Source organism: Phalacrocorax carbo, chromosome 1, assembly GCF_963921805.1.
Source record: "Phalacrocorax carbo chromosome 1, bPhaCar2.1, whole genome shotgun sequence".
NCBI lineage: Eukaryota > Metazoa > Chordata > Aves > Suliformes > Phalacrocoracidae > Phalacrocorax > Phalacrocorax carbo.
In genome coordinates, this window is record NC_087513.1 from 217,505,038 (window position 1) to 217,520,881 (window position 15,844).

Consider the following 15,844-nt stretch of genomic DNA (forward strand, 5'->3'; position numbering starts at 1 on the left):
CTGCATCCCGGATGGGAAGGGCTCTGCTCCTGGAGATGGAGGGGGAAGGACATCACCAGATGCGGTGGCCTCCCAGGTCCCCAGCGGCCAGCGTGTGGTGGCAAAGAGATCACAGAAGCATTAAGGTTGGAAAAGACCTCTGGGATTACCAAGTCCAACCCCCAACCCAACACCCCCAGGCCTCCTAACCCATGGCCCCAAGTCCCACGGCTACACGGTGGTTGAACCCCCCCAGGGACGGTGACTCCCCCACCTCTCTGGGCAGCCTGTGCCAGGGCCTGACCGCTCTGGCAGGGAAGGCATTTTCCCTCACACCCAACCTAAACCTCCCCTGACGCAGCTTGAGGCCGTTCCCTCTTGTCCTGTCACTGGTGACTTGGGAGCAGAGACCAGCCCCCCCCCTCACTCCAGCCCCTCTCAGACAGCTGCAGAGAGCGAGAAGGGCTCCCCTCAGCCCCCTCTTCTCCAGGCTAAACCCCCCCAGCCCCCTCAGCTGCCCCCCAGCACACTTGTGCTCCAGACCCTGCCCCAGCCCCGCTGCCCTTCTCTGGACACGCTCCAGCCCCTCCAGGCCCTTCTTGTCCCGAGGGGCCCAAACCTGAGCCCAGCATTTGAGGTGGGGCCTCCCCAGGGCCGAGCACAGGGGCCCCATCCCTGCCCGGCTCCTGCTGGCCACACCAGGGCTGACACAAGCCCGGGGGCTGGTGGCCTCCTTGGCCACCCGGGCACTGCTGGCTCATGCCCAGCCGGCTGTCAGCCAGCACCCCCAGGGCCTTCTCCGCCGGGCACTTCCCAGCCCCCCTGCCCCAAGAGGAGATGCCCCGGGCCTGGACACATCCAGAGAAGGCGATGTCCCTGTTTCGCTGTGCTCAGTGGAGTCACCAGCGGAAGCAAGAGCAAAACTGGGGAAACTACATGAGAAACAGAGGCAGTCAAGCTGGCAGAGGTCTGCTGGGCTGTCGGTCTCTGAGCAGGAGGGTGGATCCCCAGAAACGTGCAGCTACAGTTCAGGTGCAGCTGTACACTGAGCTTAATCTTACTGAACGGCTTTGCTTTACTTGGTTCTCCATCAAGCCCTGGAGATTGATCAGGCTGAGAAGTGCTGCCTGGGGGCCCACGATGGTAGATGGTGCACTTGAAAAGTTCCCACATGAGCTGGTTCCCTTCGAAAATTATTTTATTTATTCTAAAGCTACCTTGGCAGTTCTTCCTGTCTCATCCTTGTTCTCTGCTGGCTCCGCCTCTGCCTGTGTGTCTCGAAAGCAGGTGTTGTTGCGGCTCGGTTTGGGGAAATGAGAACCGTGGGCTGCTCTGTCTTCACTGGGTTTCTTTGCCTCACGTTGGCTAGTTAGGAACCTGTTTGCCTTGTGAAGAGCAAGGCTGAAACTCAGTCCTCCTGAGCAAAACCAGGCCAGCGTGATATATCACCTCCACCTTTGCTGTGCGGGAGCCTGCAGGCACGCATCTAAGCGGCGGGTGCCCGTGCCGGGGAGCATCCCTGCTCCCGCAGAGCCGTGCGTGCTGCAGATCCCATGTTGCCCAGGCGCCGGTGCCGGAGGGAGCGCGGCCGAGCCCTCCCCCGAGCCCCTGCCAGCGCCTCGCGGGACACCGAGCCCTGCCTCAGCGGCCGCGGGGTGCCAGGGTCAGTGTTTTCGGGGAGTCACACACGTGGTAGCTCCCCCGGGCGCTCTGTCCTGGAGGTTTGCTCCAGGTCTGGCGCTTGCCGTGGCTTATCCATCCCAGGCCAGCTGTTGTGCAGGAGTGCCTGAAATCCTCTCTCCCTCTCCACGCTCATATTTACAAGGGAATGTGATAAATTCAGTATTGATTCCTTCTGTTGCACTGTAAATTTTGCAAAAGATGATTAAATAGTGCAATAGAGTCTGCAGGCGCCATGGCTCAATATGTTCTGGGCCGGCGTATCGACCCCCTCCATCCAACGGCAGCAAGTTCCACTCCCAGCCGCGCCAGACCAGTAATTAAAATCCTGTGAGACTGGGATTTAGAAACCAATCATATCGCGGCATCGGAGCGTCCAACATCCCACCGTGGCGGGAGCAATAAGCGTGTAAGTGCAAGCACATTTATGTCCATGTCGGAGTGCTTAAGAATAGTTTCCCCATAGGGCAGGGGAGCAAATAGATCCCTCTCTAAGTGTTTCTGGGTACAAAACTCTACAGCAACATAATGTTTGTCATGAATTTAATAGCTCTGCACACACGTGTGGTCAGAGAGGGATGAGGGTTCTTTGGTTTCCCTTCCCGTACAAACAAGAATAAGGTAAATTGTTTTCACACCCAGGTGTTAAGTACGCATAAACCGACTTGCACTAGCGTTACCATAACGCGAGGCTGAAAGGAGCAGGTAGGTCAACCTCTTTTATAAGGCATGGCAAAGGATAAACGTTGATCTGGCCAGGCTGGAGAGCTGGGCCCAGGGGAGCCTCAGGGAATTCAGCAAGAGCCAGTGCAGGGTCCTGCCCCTGGGGAGGAACAACCCCCCGCACCGGCACAGGCTGGGGGGGCCCTACTGGAGAGCGGCTCTGCTGAGAGGCCCTGGGGGTGCTGGGGGGCAGCGAGGTGACCCTGAGCCAGCACCGGGCCCTTGGGGCCAAGGGGGCCAGCGGTGCCCTGGGGTGCATGGAAAGGAGTGTGGCCAGCAGGGCGAGGGAGGTTCTCCTCCCCCTCTGCTCTGCCCCAGTGAGGCCACACCTGCAGGGCTGCGGCCAGTTCTGGGCCCCCCAGTTCAAGAAGGGCAGGGAGCTGCTGGAGCAAGGCCAGCGCAGAGCTGCCAAGGGGATCAGGGGCTGGAGCATCTCCCTGGTGAGGAAAGGCTGAGAGACCTGGGCTTGTTCAGCCTGGAGGAGAGAAGGCTGAGGGGGGTCTCATCAGTGCTTATCAATATCTGAAGGGTGGGTGTCAGGGGGATGGGCCGGGCTCTTTTCAGCGGTGCCCAACGCCAGGCCAAGGGGCCACGGGCACAAGCTGGAACACGGGAAGTTCCCCCTGAACATGAGGACAAACCCCTTTGCTGTGCGGGTGCCAGAGCAGGGGCACAGGCTGCCCAGAGAGGCTGTGGGGTCCCTTCCCTGGAGACATTCACCCCCCGCCTGGACGCGGCCCTGTGCCCCTGCTCTGGGGGTGCCTGCTCCAGCAGGGGTGGGACAGGGTGAGCTCCAGAGGGCCCTTCCAGCCCCCACCAGCCTGGGAGTCTGGGATTCTATTTTTCTGAGCCCAAAATACAGAGTCCAAATTGCCCGAGCCTTTCTGTGCTCTGATCCTTCCCACGCGTAACCGGAGGAGAAGGTTGTGTTAGAAAATGGTTTGAATTTAACCACCTGGGCAAGCTGAAAGCGGTTTAAGACTTAGCTAATATTTGTAGGATCTCAAGGGAAGCCTTTATTTCCTCAGGTATGTCGAGTCTTGTGCACGGAGCGCAACAACTTGCAAACCTGGCTCCCTTCTTCATCCTCATCATCAGGTCTGAGTCTGAGTGGTACGTGCGGGGCTGGGTAAGGCACCGGAGACCGGCACTGAGCACGGTGATCCCCTTACCAGCTGCCGTGGGGCGCAGAGCTGCAGGAGGGAGGCTGCCGTGCCGTGCCATGCCGTGCCGTGCCGTGCCGGGGGTGCACCAGCAGCACTAGCCTTGCTCAGGGAAGCACTGCTGGAGGGCACACTTCTCCACTGGAGCTCTCAGAAGGCAGATCCAAAAGAACGTATTTCTATTTAACACACACACACGTTCTTTATTTTTTTTCCCTCTTTCTTCTGTTGCAACCTTCCCGTTTGCCAGATCTATCGGCTGTTTTATGCGTTCAAAGGGAAGTACAGTCCTCTACTGTTATTCTTCTGGAGGGGAGGTTCTGGTTGGGATTGTACCTGTGCATGGGGCATATCTCTGCAGAGCTCTTTATTTTCCAGAGTTTCACTGGGGTCACTGAAAGCAAATTTGGTCATTTTGTTATATTTTGTAATTTTATACGGGGGTGAAAAATCTATGGGCAAGAGTCTGCCCATAAAGGGGGGCAGCAGCCCTTGTCCCAGCGCTGAACAGCGTGAAAGAGATGAAGTAACTGTGAAGGGCTGGTTCCCGTTCTGCAAGTCACCCCCTGACGCGTGTAATCCTGCGTTTTGTGGGGCTGAGGGCACCAAAACGCCTTCAGGACACGACCTGTCTGAATAAATAAGCACTGGGCTGAGCTTCAGGAGGTCTGGGGTGCTTTTGAGCCCCGCCAGCGGCTCGCTGTTCCAGGTCCTCCTCTCTTTCTTCCACCCTCCATCGCATCCGTCTGCCTGGAGCAGCTCGCGCAGCGATGCGGGACCGCGCCCGGCAGGGAGCACGCTGCGTCCGACCGCGTCCCCCCACCGCTCCGGAGGGAAAACTCGGAGCAGGACAAACGCCCGGCGCTTTCTTCTTCCCAAGCAAATCCCCACGTGGATTCAGCAGCAAGTTAATGCTTTCATAGAAGCGTTCGCGGCAGCTCCAGCGCCTCGCGCCCCGTGTGCCGGTGAGGGGTGGCTCAGCGCCTCTCGCTGCTTGCCTCTAATTCAGATCGATTTTCCCAAGCGTGCGTTGCTTTACATTTATTATCTGAGTTTTGCTCCCCAGCTCGCCGCCATCACTCGAATGGCTTTGAATAAATTAGTATGGGTAGTCATCTGTGTCGTGGCGGTATTAGCCCTCGCTCCAGTCACTCGCAGGCGGTCTGACCGCTCTGGCATCAGCAGAAATCCCTTGGATGCCCTTGGAGAGCTTTCATCCCCTGCAGGCCCTGACCTGCTCTCCTTGAAATCCTTTGTTTTCAGTGTTTAAGTCATTATTTATCCATGAGGAGGCTTTTTCTTGTAACAGTTTGCTTCTTAGGTGAGGAACTCCAAGGTTCTTGGATGTCAGAGGTGCACCTGCATCGAGCCGGTTGGACAAGCCGTTCCTCACATCATCTCGAGCCCTCCTGCTTCACCTTGGTCACCTGTGGAAACTCACCTCCTCAGGCTGGCTTCCAGCTTCCGACGTGGCTAAAAAGAGGTTCTAGTTTCTATTCCTGAAGGAAAGGCTTCTTCTGAATCCTTTTTGACCTGCGTTTTTTCCATTTAACTTGCCAGAGCAAATCCACCCTTGTCTTTTCCTCATCTGGGCGCAGCTTCCAGGCTTGGAAGGGTGGGGGGTAGTTTGTTCTTTAAGGCCCTAACTTTTCTCGTGATAAAGACTTTCCGAGAAATAGCACGGGTTTCTTTAGCCTTTAACATCCATATTTCTGACAGTTTTCTGCTGGTGGGCTGCTGCTTTGTTTCTAGCAAGGCTCCTGTGCTCCTCTTTCGGCGCAGAGCTCCTTGGCAGTGGGTTCTTTGTCCGGGTTTGCGTGCAGTGAAGGTAAGCGCCAGTGCGTGTCCCGCTGCAGCGCGGCCCTCGGGAGCTGAGGATCTGGAGAAAGTCTTTTGCTCTGCCCGAGCCTGAATTAAGGCTCGCTTCTTGTCCTGCGAGCTTTCTGAGCAGCTGCTTCAGGAAGCGCCTCTTAGGCTATGGTTCTGACCACTTTATCCATTTATTAGGATCACGGTTTTGCCCTTGCGGTCTCTGCGGTTTTCCTTAGCGCGTCGCGTCCCTCCGTCTCTCAGAGGCGGGAGCCTAGCGCTCTGTTTTCCCTACTCGGTCAGCACGTTTCATTCTCTACAAATTCTGGCTGCTACAACCCACTTACCTTCTTTCTGGTTCCAGTCTTCAATACCTATCAGCACTGCCCCGCCAGCGGGACGTATTCCTTCACTGCAATAGAGTTTATCCGCTGGCGTTGGGGCACCCCGCCGTTATCTTCCTACCGGTCTCTGCCGCCTCCGTTGCAGCTCGCACGTCCGAGCTGTGGACGCTGCCGCCTGCCAGAAGCACTCAGGGATTTGTTCCCAGCCTGCTCCATGAGCGTTGTGAGCCCTGGTTAAGCTGCGCCTCCGCGAGGAGCTCTCCTTGCTGTTTCTTACCTGCCCTTCAGCGTCTGACCTTCATCTCCGGATGAAGCTCCGGATGAGCTCTGCGTGTCCTGCTTTAGGGGGTCTCTCCTTTCCACGTAGGCTCTCGCGACTCCACGTCCTTCGCCGCCGGATCTTCAAGCCCTACATCGATCGCAGTTAAGCGTGCTGAGCATTTGCTCCCATGGCGACTGATGCTTTCAGTCAGTGGAGGGACCAAATATCTTTGATTTGGCCTCACAGACCCTCACAGCCAGGGTAATTAGCAAACGCCAGTGGGTAAGAGGGGTGGGGTGGGATGCTAAGTCGTCTGGAGTACTGCCCTCAAGTGCACCCGCCGCTTCTACTTCCACCTGGTACCGCTGAAAATTTTCCTCCAGGTCTTCCCCCGATGAGATCTGAGGACGTTCCCAGGGGAGCGGGTGTGCGCAGTGAAATTCAAGCCCTTGGGAAGGTTCGTTCGAGGAGTAGCAGGGGCAGGTCCTCAGCGAGGGCTCAGGGTCGCTGCCCAGCGAGCGGAGCGGTGCCCTGTAACGTGTCTCTTGTATTTAGTGAACCGCCAGGCGGGAGAAGCGTGGCAGGATCACAGGCTGGGGTGGCTGCTTTCATATTAATGGCGTATGTTAAAAGCTGCTTGCGAAATACGTGCCTTATTGATTTAAAAACAGGTTTATGTTACTGGAAAAAGGGGTGATCATGCTAATTCAATCACTGAAGGCTCAGGAGGACAGGAGTCTTTTTATATTACTTTAACTAGCCATGTGGAGCAATAATAATGTCATTCCTTGTCAAAGCTGATGGCTGATGACATTGTAATCCCCAGCAGGTAGTACGGGCTGCTTCCTCCTGGTGAGTCCCAGACCGCGCTGGTGTCTGAACCGGGCCACGGAGGGGTGTAACGGCAGGGGCAAACTGCATGTAGCCCGCCGGAGCCGTGCACTTCGTCCCAGTGCTCGCCTGCCGCCCAGAGCCTCCCCAGTTGAGGATGCCAGCCGCTTCTGTGCCCATCCTCAGCAGCGTACCCGCTGTGGGCCTGGGGGATTTCCGGGCTCTTCTTTCTGGGATTTAGTCTCCTTTGCCAGAGAAATTAGGGTTGGTTTTTTTTCCCCTTTAGGGGAAGCTGCGGGTTGGGTGCTGCAGAGTCTGCCCCAGGGGGAGGGGGGCTCCCGGAGCCCCCTCCAGCGTGCTGGAGCACAGGATGGGCGAGCGGGGCTGCGAGGGGTCCAAGGCGGTGGATTTGGCAGAAGGGCTCCTCGCTGAGCCTGCGGAAAAGGCTTGGGGGGCTGCCGGGTGCCGGGCAGGGCGATGAAGCCTGCACGGTGCCATGAAGTGCCCTGGAGGTCTGTGATCCGGGTACTGTCCGTCCTTCTTGCTGTGCCGAGGGTGGGCTGAGCCCTCTCCGCTCGGGAGAGGCTCAGAGCTGGGGCTGAGCCTGGATTTGGGTCGTGGTCAGGGAGCAGCCTTGGCCCCAGGAGGGCTCGCTCCGTGCTGACCTGTCAGTGTAGGGCTGGGCCGGGCACCCTCCTCACCGGGAAGGGTCTGATGAGGACCTGAGTGAGAGGAGGGACCTCGAGGAACCCTTGCTGAAACGACGTCGTGGTGAATAAGCAACCCCTGTAAAGAGATGTTTGCGAGAGCAGTCCCTGGTCGACAACCTGATGCAAGAAGTTAGCAGCTCTGCTTCTGGGAGCCCGGAGATGGCTTTACACCGGGGAGAACAGCTTTCCTTGGCTTTTCTGACCGAAGCTGCGCCGTCTTCTGCACCAGCGACTCGCCCAAGCGCTCGGTTGCCGCCTTCACCGCACCTGCAGGACGCAAAACAAAGGAAGACATCGGGATGTCGAACACTTTGGCATCTTGTCGACCGAACAGGTCAGCGCTGCTGTCCGGCTCTTTTGCAGGCAGGGCCTTCGCAGCGGCACCGGGCCACAGACCACCTCGCGCTGCTCGTAGCAGCTGCGTCCTCCGTCCCCCGAAGCAGCTCCTGTTGAGTGGTCTGCAGAGGAGAGGCTCGGAGCCAAACCCGCCGCTGGAGGTTACCCCTGAGGGTGCCCAAGAGCGGCAGGAGCTTTCTCAGCATCTGGTTGCGCCGTGAAACAGGGTCCTCACGCTTCCTCCTTTCCTTGTCCTGCTGCCCAGGGCTTTCCCAAGCCTCTCTGTGCCCAGTCTTTGGAGAAATGTAGCTCTCCCGGCATCCCTATGGGCCAGCTGGTGCCGCTGTGAGCCCCGTGCTGCCTGTCCAAGGTATGAGACTTGCTTCAGCAGGGACCCATCTGGCTAACGCACCCTGAGCCAGACCTTCCAGGTCAGCCTGCGGCGGAGGGCGGAGGGCGAGGACCGAGCCGCCGCAGGGTCCCGGGGCTGCCGAGCTGCAGAGGCCGCAGGGCTGGCCAGGGAGCATCGCTGGGGTGCTCCTCTGAGCCCTGCGCGAGCCCCCCGAGCCCCCGGCATCACCTGCGAGCGCCCGGCATCCCTCACACCTCCCTGCCATCCCCACCTCCTCCCTGACGCCAGCGGAGGACCCGGGCACCAGCGCCCGCCGCGTGGCGAGCGCTATTGACAGTTATCCAGAATCTGAAGGAATTCAAGACAAATTGTTAAGAGGATGGAGTTAATAAAATTTGAAAAATTGAGGCCTGTCACTCTACTAAACTTTTTTCGATACCGCTGACAGAAACATATTTCCCCAATGAGTGACCTTATGCAGCTGCTCCAGCGACGCGACGCCGCGCGGACGCTGGGAGTGAACCAGCGTGCTATTTATCAAATATTATAAGCCGGGGCCTCCTAATATGAGCGGGGAGGTGCGGGAGGAGGCGACGGACTCGCACAGCCCGAGGTGTTGCCCAGGTGTCGATCTCCAGCTACAGACAGCTAGTGGGAGGTGACAAATTGCCTTCTATTAAGTCTCCAAAGGTTGGCGTCCCCTCCGCCGCGGCTCGAGCCAGCTGCCGGGGTGGGAGAGGGCAGGGGAGGAGGTGGGGATGGGGAAGGGGGTCAGGCCGGGGCGCTGACGAACCGGTCGCCACTTTTACCTTCTATTAGCAAGCAAAGTGACACGGTTATTTATTGCGGCGTAATATTTTATTGCTGCCGGTACTCGAGGTTGGAATCGACCAGTTGTAGGAGTCGGGTTCTATCAATTATTGCAGCAATTAGTCAAGTCGTCAAAGCCATTAACAGGGGGATTAGGCCAATATTGGATAGCCATTATTGATAGATCCAGGGGAAGGGAAAAGCCAAACAAACCCTCAACCTTCATCTGAAATGAGAGCAGGCCTAGCCTCGAGGATGTCATCATTTGGAGAAGCCACAAAACTTGCCCCCCTCCTCGCTGCCCGGAGGAGCACAAACCCGGGGTGGGTTTCGGCGGGGGCGGGGGGCCCTGGGAGCACCGTCTCCTTAAAAGATATTGAGTGGCCGGCCTCGGCAGTATATAATCTCACCTGTCTCGATCATATTCTTTATTTGCAATGACAAGGCTTGCGATAGAAATTACTCTGTGTCGAATGTTTATGGAGCACATTTTTCATTCTGTAAGCAAATATAGATCCCTGATGCCAATGCTTAGAAATGGCTAATCTCTCTGCCTCCCGCTCGCAGAGGGTCCTCTCGCTTCCTTCATATATTATGATTGCTGCTCGCTTTTATTGAGCGCTCCTGGTGCTCTGCGCTCCCCTGCGTTGCGGAAGCAGGCGCTGCAGCCTGGTCCGCCTTGTGCCAAGGTACCCGCCCGGCTCCCGCCTTTCCAGCGGGGTGGAGGAGGTGTGCCGAGCCTCTTTGCAGAGCGGGGCTGCTGCGGCGGTGCCCGGGCTCCCGTTGCTCACAGCCGTGCACGGGCACCGTCAGCCTGCCCTTCCCAGCAGCTCGTCCCCTCCGGTTCACAGGCGAACGGGCCAGACCTACTGAGCAGGGGAAGGGGCTCTCCCCTCGCCGGGCTGCTTCTCACGGCTCGATAAATGCTGCTGCTTGGAAACGGGGCGGGGTGGTCAGCCCAAGCGCCAGCGTGAGGGGTTTGAGGCCAGTTTGAACGTTCGTTCCTGTAACCTTTGGTGTCTGGTGGGCGGCAGCAGGCTGTCGTGGAGTCACAGAGTGCACCGACGTCAGTGCCGAGTCCCTCTGCCTTGGAGATACCTCCTGAGATGCGGAGAGATTTATCCTGTGAGACCTTGCTTGCCTCTCTGGCTGTTCCCCAGGACCCCCCTCTCCTGATTTCGGACTGTCCAGGGTCACTTTTATATACTTCCCATCACGGCAACTGGGACCAGTTGGGCTATGCGTGTTCTTCCACGTCTGGGAAGGGCACAGGGGTTGGAGAGCTCTCTCCACGCGAGTTTGTTTCTGTGAGGGTGCCCGTCTGACTCCCTCCAGTTCAGGCTTTGGGGTTTGTTGACTTTTTTTTTAAATTGAATTCTAAGGAAGAGCGTGGTTTTCCCCCAGAAGCCGCTCCTGTGGCGTAGGGTGGCAGCTGTTTAGCAGGCTACAGCCATCGCCAGCTCCAGCGTGGAGGAACAGGGAGGAAGGGTAGCGTGTCCAATTGAAGCCGTAATGGTCCCATGTGGCTCCCACGGGACGGGGAGCGGGTGCTTTTGTGAAGCTGTATTTTCTCCTGGTGACCATGTGCTCTCATCCCCCACAGCAGCTCTTCCCTGCCAAGCCAATTGTTAGCAGTGACAATTCCTTTTCTTGTTCCCTGGACACCCGTGCCTGTAACCGCTGGTCGTACATTGTCCCTTTCTGATCCAGATACCCTTTGGAGCAAAGGTTAGGAGGGGACACGCGCTAGGACGGGAGACGCAAGATGTGCTTCCTGCTCATTCTGCCCCGAGACTGAACTCGCATCCCCTGATCTTATTAATTCCTTCCTGCCATCAGGTGCCAACCCCCTGCAGAAGAACGAAATGGGACACACGCCCCTGGATTACGCCCGCGAAGGGGAGGTCATGAGCCTTCTGAAAGCGTCGGAGACGAAGGTGAGCCTGAGATGCAGGTGGCTTTCTGGTTCCTTTCCCGCTGCAAGAACGGTTTTAAACAGGACCCGGTGCGAGGGGCGGAGGAGCCCCTTGGGGCGCCTGCACCTCCGCGCTTTTTCGGAAGAGGTCTGTATGAATTAATGGCACGACGCGGAAGGGAAAAAACCACCACCCCTGAGGTATTGTAGCTGCGCCCGCGGCCGAGCGCCCTCCGCTTCCATTTGAACATTTCTTCCTCGGCAGCGGCCTGCGCAGGCCAGAGATCTGTTCTGTAAGCCCTTGGCCAGAATACGGTCAAATCAGGGGGTTGGTTTTACTGCATTTTCTAAAATTCCTGGTAAAAGAGCCAGGCTTGAGGATGCAGCGTCCAGCTGTGGGCCTGGGATCCATGCATTCACGAGCACCACTCTGAGGGAGAAGATGCCCATTTCGGCTCTCTGGCTGTGAAACACCCGTCTCGTCCCTCCAGCCCCTCTGTCTCCGTGAGCGGGCTGGAGCACACGCTGTCCCGTTCGTGAGTCGCTGTGGTAGGGTATTTTAAAGAGGGAAAAGAGCCATGTTTGCCGTCGTGGCTCCAATAAAAACCCCAGGAGTAAGCAGATTTACAGGGGAGCGGGTTATTAGACAGCGAGGGATCTGCAGCCTCAGGTCAAGGGTTTAAAATGCCTGGGCATGAGGCCTCAGTCAAGTAGGAGCAACCGATTATCAGCCGGTAGGAGAAGCCGTCGCAGCGGCGATGAGCGATGCCTCCCGAGCATCATCTCCCCAAGGATCTCGCGTGAGCCAGGGCAGGAGGCTGCCCCCGCTGCCCGCTGGAGGGGGGTACCGGCGCCGCCAGATCGCAAAAGCAGAAACCGAGGCACGAGGACGCCGGGTTTGCTCACGGTTGCGGACTTGTCCTCTGAGCTGGGGCACCTCCGAGGTCGGTCCGCGGGTTTGGAATTTGAATTTGCATGCTGGAGACCTGACGTTAAGAACTTGCCCACAAGTGGAAGAGGAAGGTAGTGAAAACTGTGTCGGTTACTGCACTTAGATATTACCATGACTTAAACCTGCCAGGCAGCGAAAGGGCTGCCCTGTCTGCGCTCGCCTAGCAAAGTCATCGCTGGAGTTGAAAACCACATTCCCGAATGCTGAAGCCAGTGCTAGAGCGGGGGGTCGGTGATCCTTCCGCTGGGGCTCCCCGCGCTCCATCGCAGCAAAGGAAACCCTGCTCTGCGGAGCTGCCGGCTTCTCGCGTTAGCCAGGAGCACAGCTTGGGCGCTTGGACGGCTCTCCGGGACAGCTTTAAGGACGAAAAGTTGAGAATAAAACACTTGAAGGAGGTGGCGGGGGGAGATTTTCTGCCGGGTAAATGGTCTCTGGAGTCCAGCGCTGGCAAGGAAACCTGCCCCTAACAGTTCGAGAAGCTGCGCTGGTTTTTATGCTTAACTAATAGATGGAGGAGAGGAAGGAAATATATCTATAGAGATGTTCCCGATGCAAGTGATTGTACTTGTATATAAAACATAAGACAGTCAAGCCAGCTCGTGATGAATATTCAGCCGGGGGGGATGTGGTGCTCCCGGGGTTGCATCCACCCCAGTATCTGCGTTCCACCGAGAGTCTTTGAGAATTTATTGCCCATTTTAATCACTGCTAGAGAATGAATTGGCAGCACTATTACTGGATGGGCACATCCCATAGATTTTATTTACATATCCTTGTGACAGAATAACAAGGAGTTTTCATATGTATTTTTAATTTATTTTGATTCCCTTTATTCTTTTTTTTTTTTTAAAAAAAGAGAATTCTGCATGTGCTTTCCCCGTGCTAACCCACACTCGCCTGGCGTTCAGGGCTCTCGAGCTAGTCCCCATCGCGATGCAGGCCAGCGAAATTTAACTAAGCTGTCACGTACCTAGGGCTGAAAGGACGGGAGCGGCCCGTGAAACTAGTGCCTTCTATCTAACCAGAAGGGGAGCAGCCCCAGGACTGATCTCAGCTCTCACAGGTCTGTCTCTGCCGTTCAGCTCCTCTTTGCCGGGGCGCACTGGGCCCGGTCGGATCCCTGCAGCGGCCTCCTCGCTCCATCAGTGCCTGCCAAAGGAGCGCTGCAGCCGGGACGAGCGCGCAGCGGGTCCGGCGGCACCGCGGCCGCGCCGGGAGACGGCCCGTGGGAGGGCAGGTCCCCCCAGAGCAGACCCCGAGCAGAGAACCGTGGTGGGACAGCCTGGAAAAAGCACCGTAACTGGGGCAGCCTTTTATCCTCGAAAGGGACTTTCTTCCTACCCAGGGACTTTTCCGATGTTGGTTTTCCAAGGCGGGGGGAGAGGGCGTTGGGGAAGAGGGGCGTCCCCGCCTGCTCTTCGCGCACAGCTCCCCACCTCTCGTAAACCCGGGCGGAATCGTTCGGTGCCGCGACAGCGCAGCTCACCTTCTCCGCCCCTTGAGAAAGGCAGAAAAGGAGGGAGGAAGAAAACACTTGCCAAGAGATATAGAAAGACACAGATTTATGACAAGAGCAGTGCTCTGAGCTCGTGGCGCCCCGCAGCCTGGGGGAGATCACCGCAGACACGCCGGTGTCCGTCCCGCAGCGCTGCTCCGCTGGGATCCGCAGGGAAGTTATTGCTCCGTGTGAGGCATCAGGGCTGATGGCATCTCTCCGTTACGCGCGAGACGGATGGCACCAGCCAAAATTGGACTTTTTGCTATTTATTTTTCTTTTTTTTAAACCTCTGTCAGAGTCAGCACTAGCCCGGGAAACACTGCCAACCTGGCCGGGGGGGTTTTATCCGCTCCGGCTCCGGCAGCGGGATCCTGCCTCAGCTTCTGTGACCGCTTTCTGGTTTTGTTAGAGGTGTTTCCCCTTCGGGAAGGTGGGCTCAATGCCGGGGGCAGTTACGTGTGCTAAGTTACTCACTCTGCAAACCCTTTGGGCTCTTTATGTTCTGTCTGTAGCTGAGTCTGGCTCTGTGGGACGGCAGCGGTTTCACTGGCCAACCTCTGCTTGGGCTGGGGAAAGGTGCTCAGCAGAATTTGCAGCAGTTTCTAAAGATGAGCAAGGGCTGGATTTGTCCTCTTTCCTCTAGAACTCACTGCGCTGTAAAACCTGCTCCTGCTTTGGGATTCTGCCTGTATCCCATCCCTGAGCATCGCGGAGACGTGCTTGTGTCGTGTCTCCATAAACTGCGCCGTGCGCTGCCTCAGCCTTCAGCTCCAGAAACGATCCGGCTGGGAGCAGTACCTAAGTTGCCGGCTCTCCAAGGCCCTGCTTCCTTGTGAGCTGGAGGTGGAAGAAAGCAAAAGTCCCGAGGAAAGAGCTTTTGCCAGTGCCGTCCGTCGTGCTGCCGTGGGTTTGTCTGCAAAGCAACGGTGCCCGACTTCCGCAGCGAACACCGCAGGGCACGGCGATGCTCTCCCATCCCTGCGGGATGCTGCCGGAGTCTTTCAGCAGGAAGCGTGTGCAGGGTGGGAAGGCGAATATAAGTAGGACAGTCAAGGCCTTGTTTTTCAAAATCAGCGAGCTCGTAACGGGTTAAGAGCTCATTAGGACGTTTGGGCAGGGCCAGTGTTCCCTCTGTGTCGCCGGTACAGCAGCAGTGCCAGGTCTGGCCGTCCCACCGGCTGCAGAGCCGGTTCCCGAGTGCTGCCCACGGCGCAGCAGCTCGCCCGCTTCTCTCCATTCCCCCCAGCCCCTATCCCTGGCAGATCCAGAAATTCCCTCTTGCCATGGCTTGGGCTGGTGCTTCCAGACTCCTACGGAGCTGCACCTGCCCTGGCTGCTTCCCAGCGCCGGGGAGCGGTGCTCTGTCCGTCCGGGTGTCAGACAGATACCCGTGCAGGGCTCTGCGGTCCTGGAGGGGGGGAAAACTCGATGTACGTACCCAATGCCCCTGTTGTTGCTCTGAAAAGCCTCTGATCCCAACGTTTTCTTCCTTCCCGCAGTTCCAGGAGGAGCAGCGCAGGAGGGAGGTGGAGGAACGCCGGAGGTTTCCGCTGGAGCAACGCCTGAAAGAGCACATCATCGGTCAGGAGAGCGCGATAGCGACGGTGGGCGCAGGTAGGACCCCTCGCGCGCCACCCGCTCTGCCCTCCCACATCATCTGCTCCACGGGCAAAGCGAGCCGTTCCCCCAAGCCCCGATGTGAGGCTGCCTCCGAGCGGGTCGCCGAGGCTGGCGGGGGACTCACGGTGAGGCCCAGCCGGTATTTGCTGGCTGTGAGAGAGAACTCTTGCTCCTCATCATCACAAGAGGGGCTGTTCCAGGTGCAGCAGCAGAGAGGAGCAGCAGATGCTTTCTCCCCAGTGAGGTGCCTGCAGGCCCTCTCACACAGACCGATTCCTCCCCAGACTAAGCGTAGTAGCTGGAAGGTCAGAGCTGGCCCCTGAGGTGCCCACTGCGACCCTTTGAGCACGCAGACAGCTCTCAGCTACACGCCGCGGTTGAACGTGACGACACTCGAACATTGAGCTATATTTTTACAAGCCTCTTTGTCTTAAGTATATCACTCATCAATAATTCACGGACAGTTTTGTATGGCTTTTTGTATATAAGCCCCCCTCACGCAGGCTGCTTTGGGGAATTTTTCTGTATCTGTATCCCGTACAGATTTGGGGATCCAAATACAATTTGGAGCATAAAACACAAGCATGTTCTTCAGCCGCCTGGCCAGGTGTGCTACGTCAGATCAAAGGCCAGGAGTCCCGTACCAGTGTTAGGGAGCTTTAGCAAGACACAGAGTGGGATTCCCCCGCCCTGCTCTCCCAACGTCCATCGCTTTGCAAGCCAGGAATACTCTGAACCAGAAGTACCTCTTTACAGCAGCCCTCGAGAGACTTTTCTTCCATTAATTTGTCCAAGTTTCTCTTGGACCTCCCATAAACGTCCGGCCTCTGCAGCATCCTGTGGCGGGGAGTTGCATAGCT

At 57.4% G+C, this 15,844-nt stretch overlaps 1 protein-coding gene across 1 annotated transcript in view; it reads left to right on the forward strand.

The window, feature by feature from the left end:
- The window catches only part of CLPB (ClpB family mitochondrial disaggregase), an 86,688-nt gene that overhangs the window by 43,031 nt on the left and 27,813 nt on the right, over positions 1-15,844 (forward strand). Inside the window, exons 6-7 of the mRNA XM_064441621.1 lie at positions 10,839-10,936; positions 14,864-14,978. Of these exons, the coding sequence (XP_064297691.1) occupies positions 10,839-10,936; positions 14,864-14,978 (213 nt within the window). The remainder of the gene's footprint in view (positions 1-10,838; positions 10,937-14,863; positions 14,979-15,844) is intronic.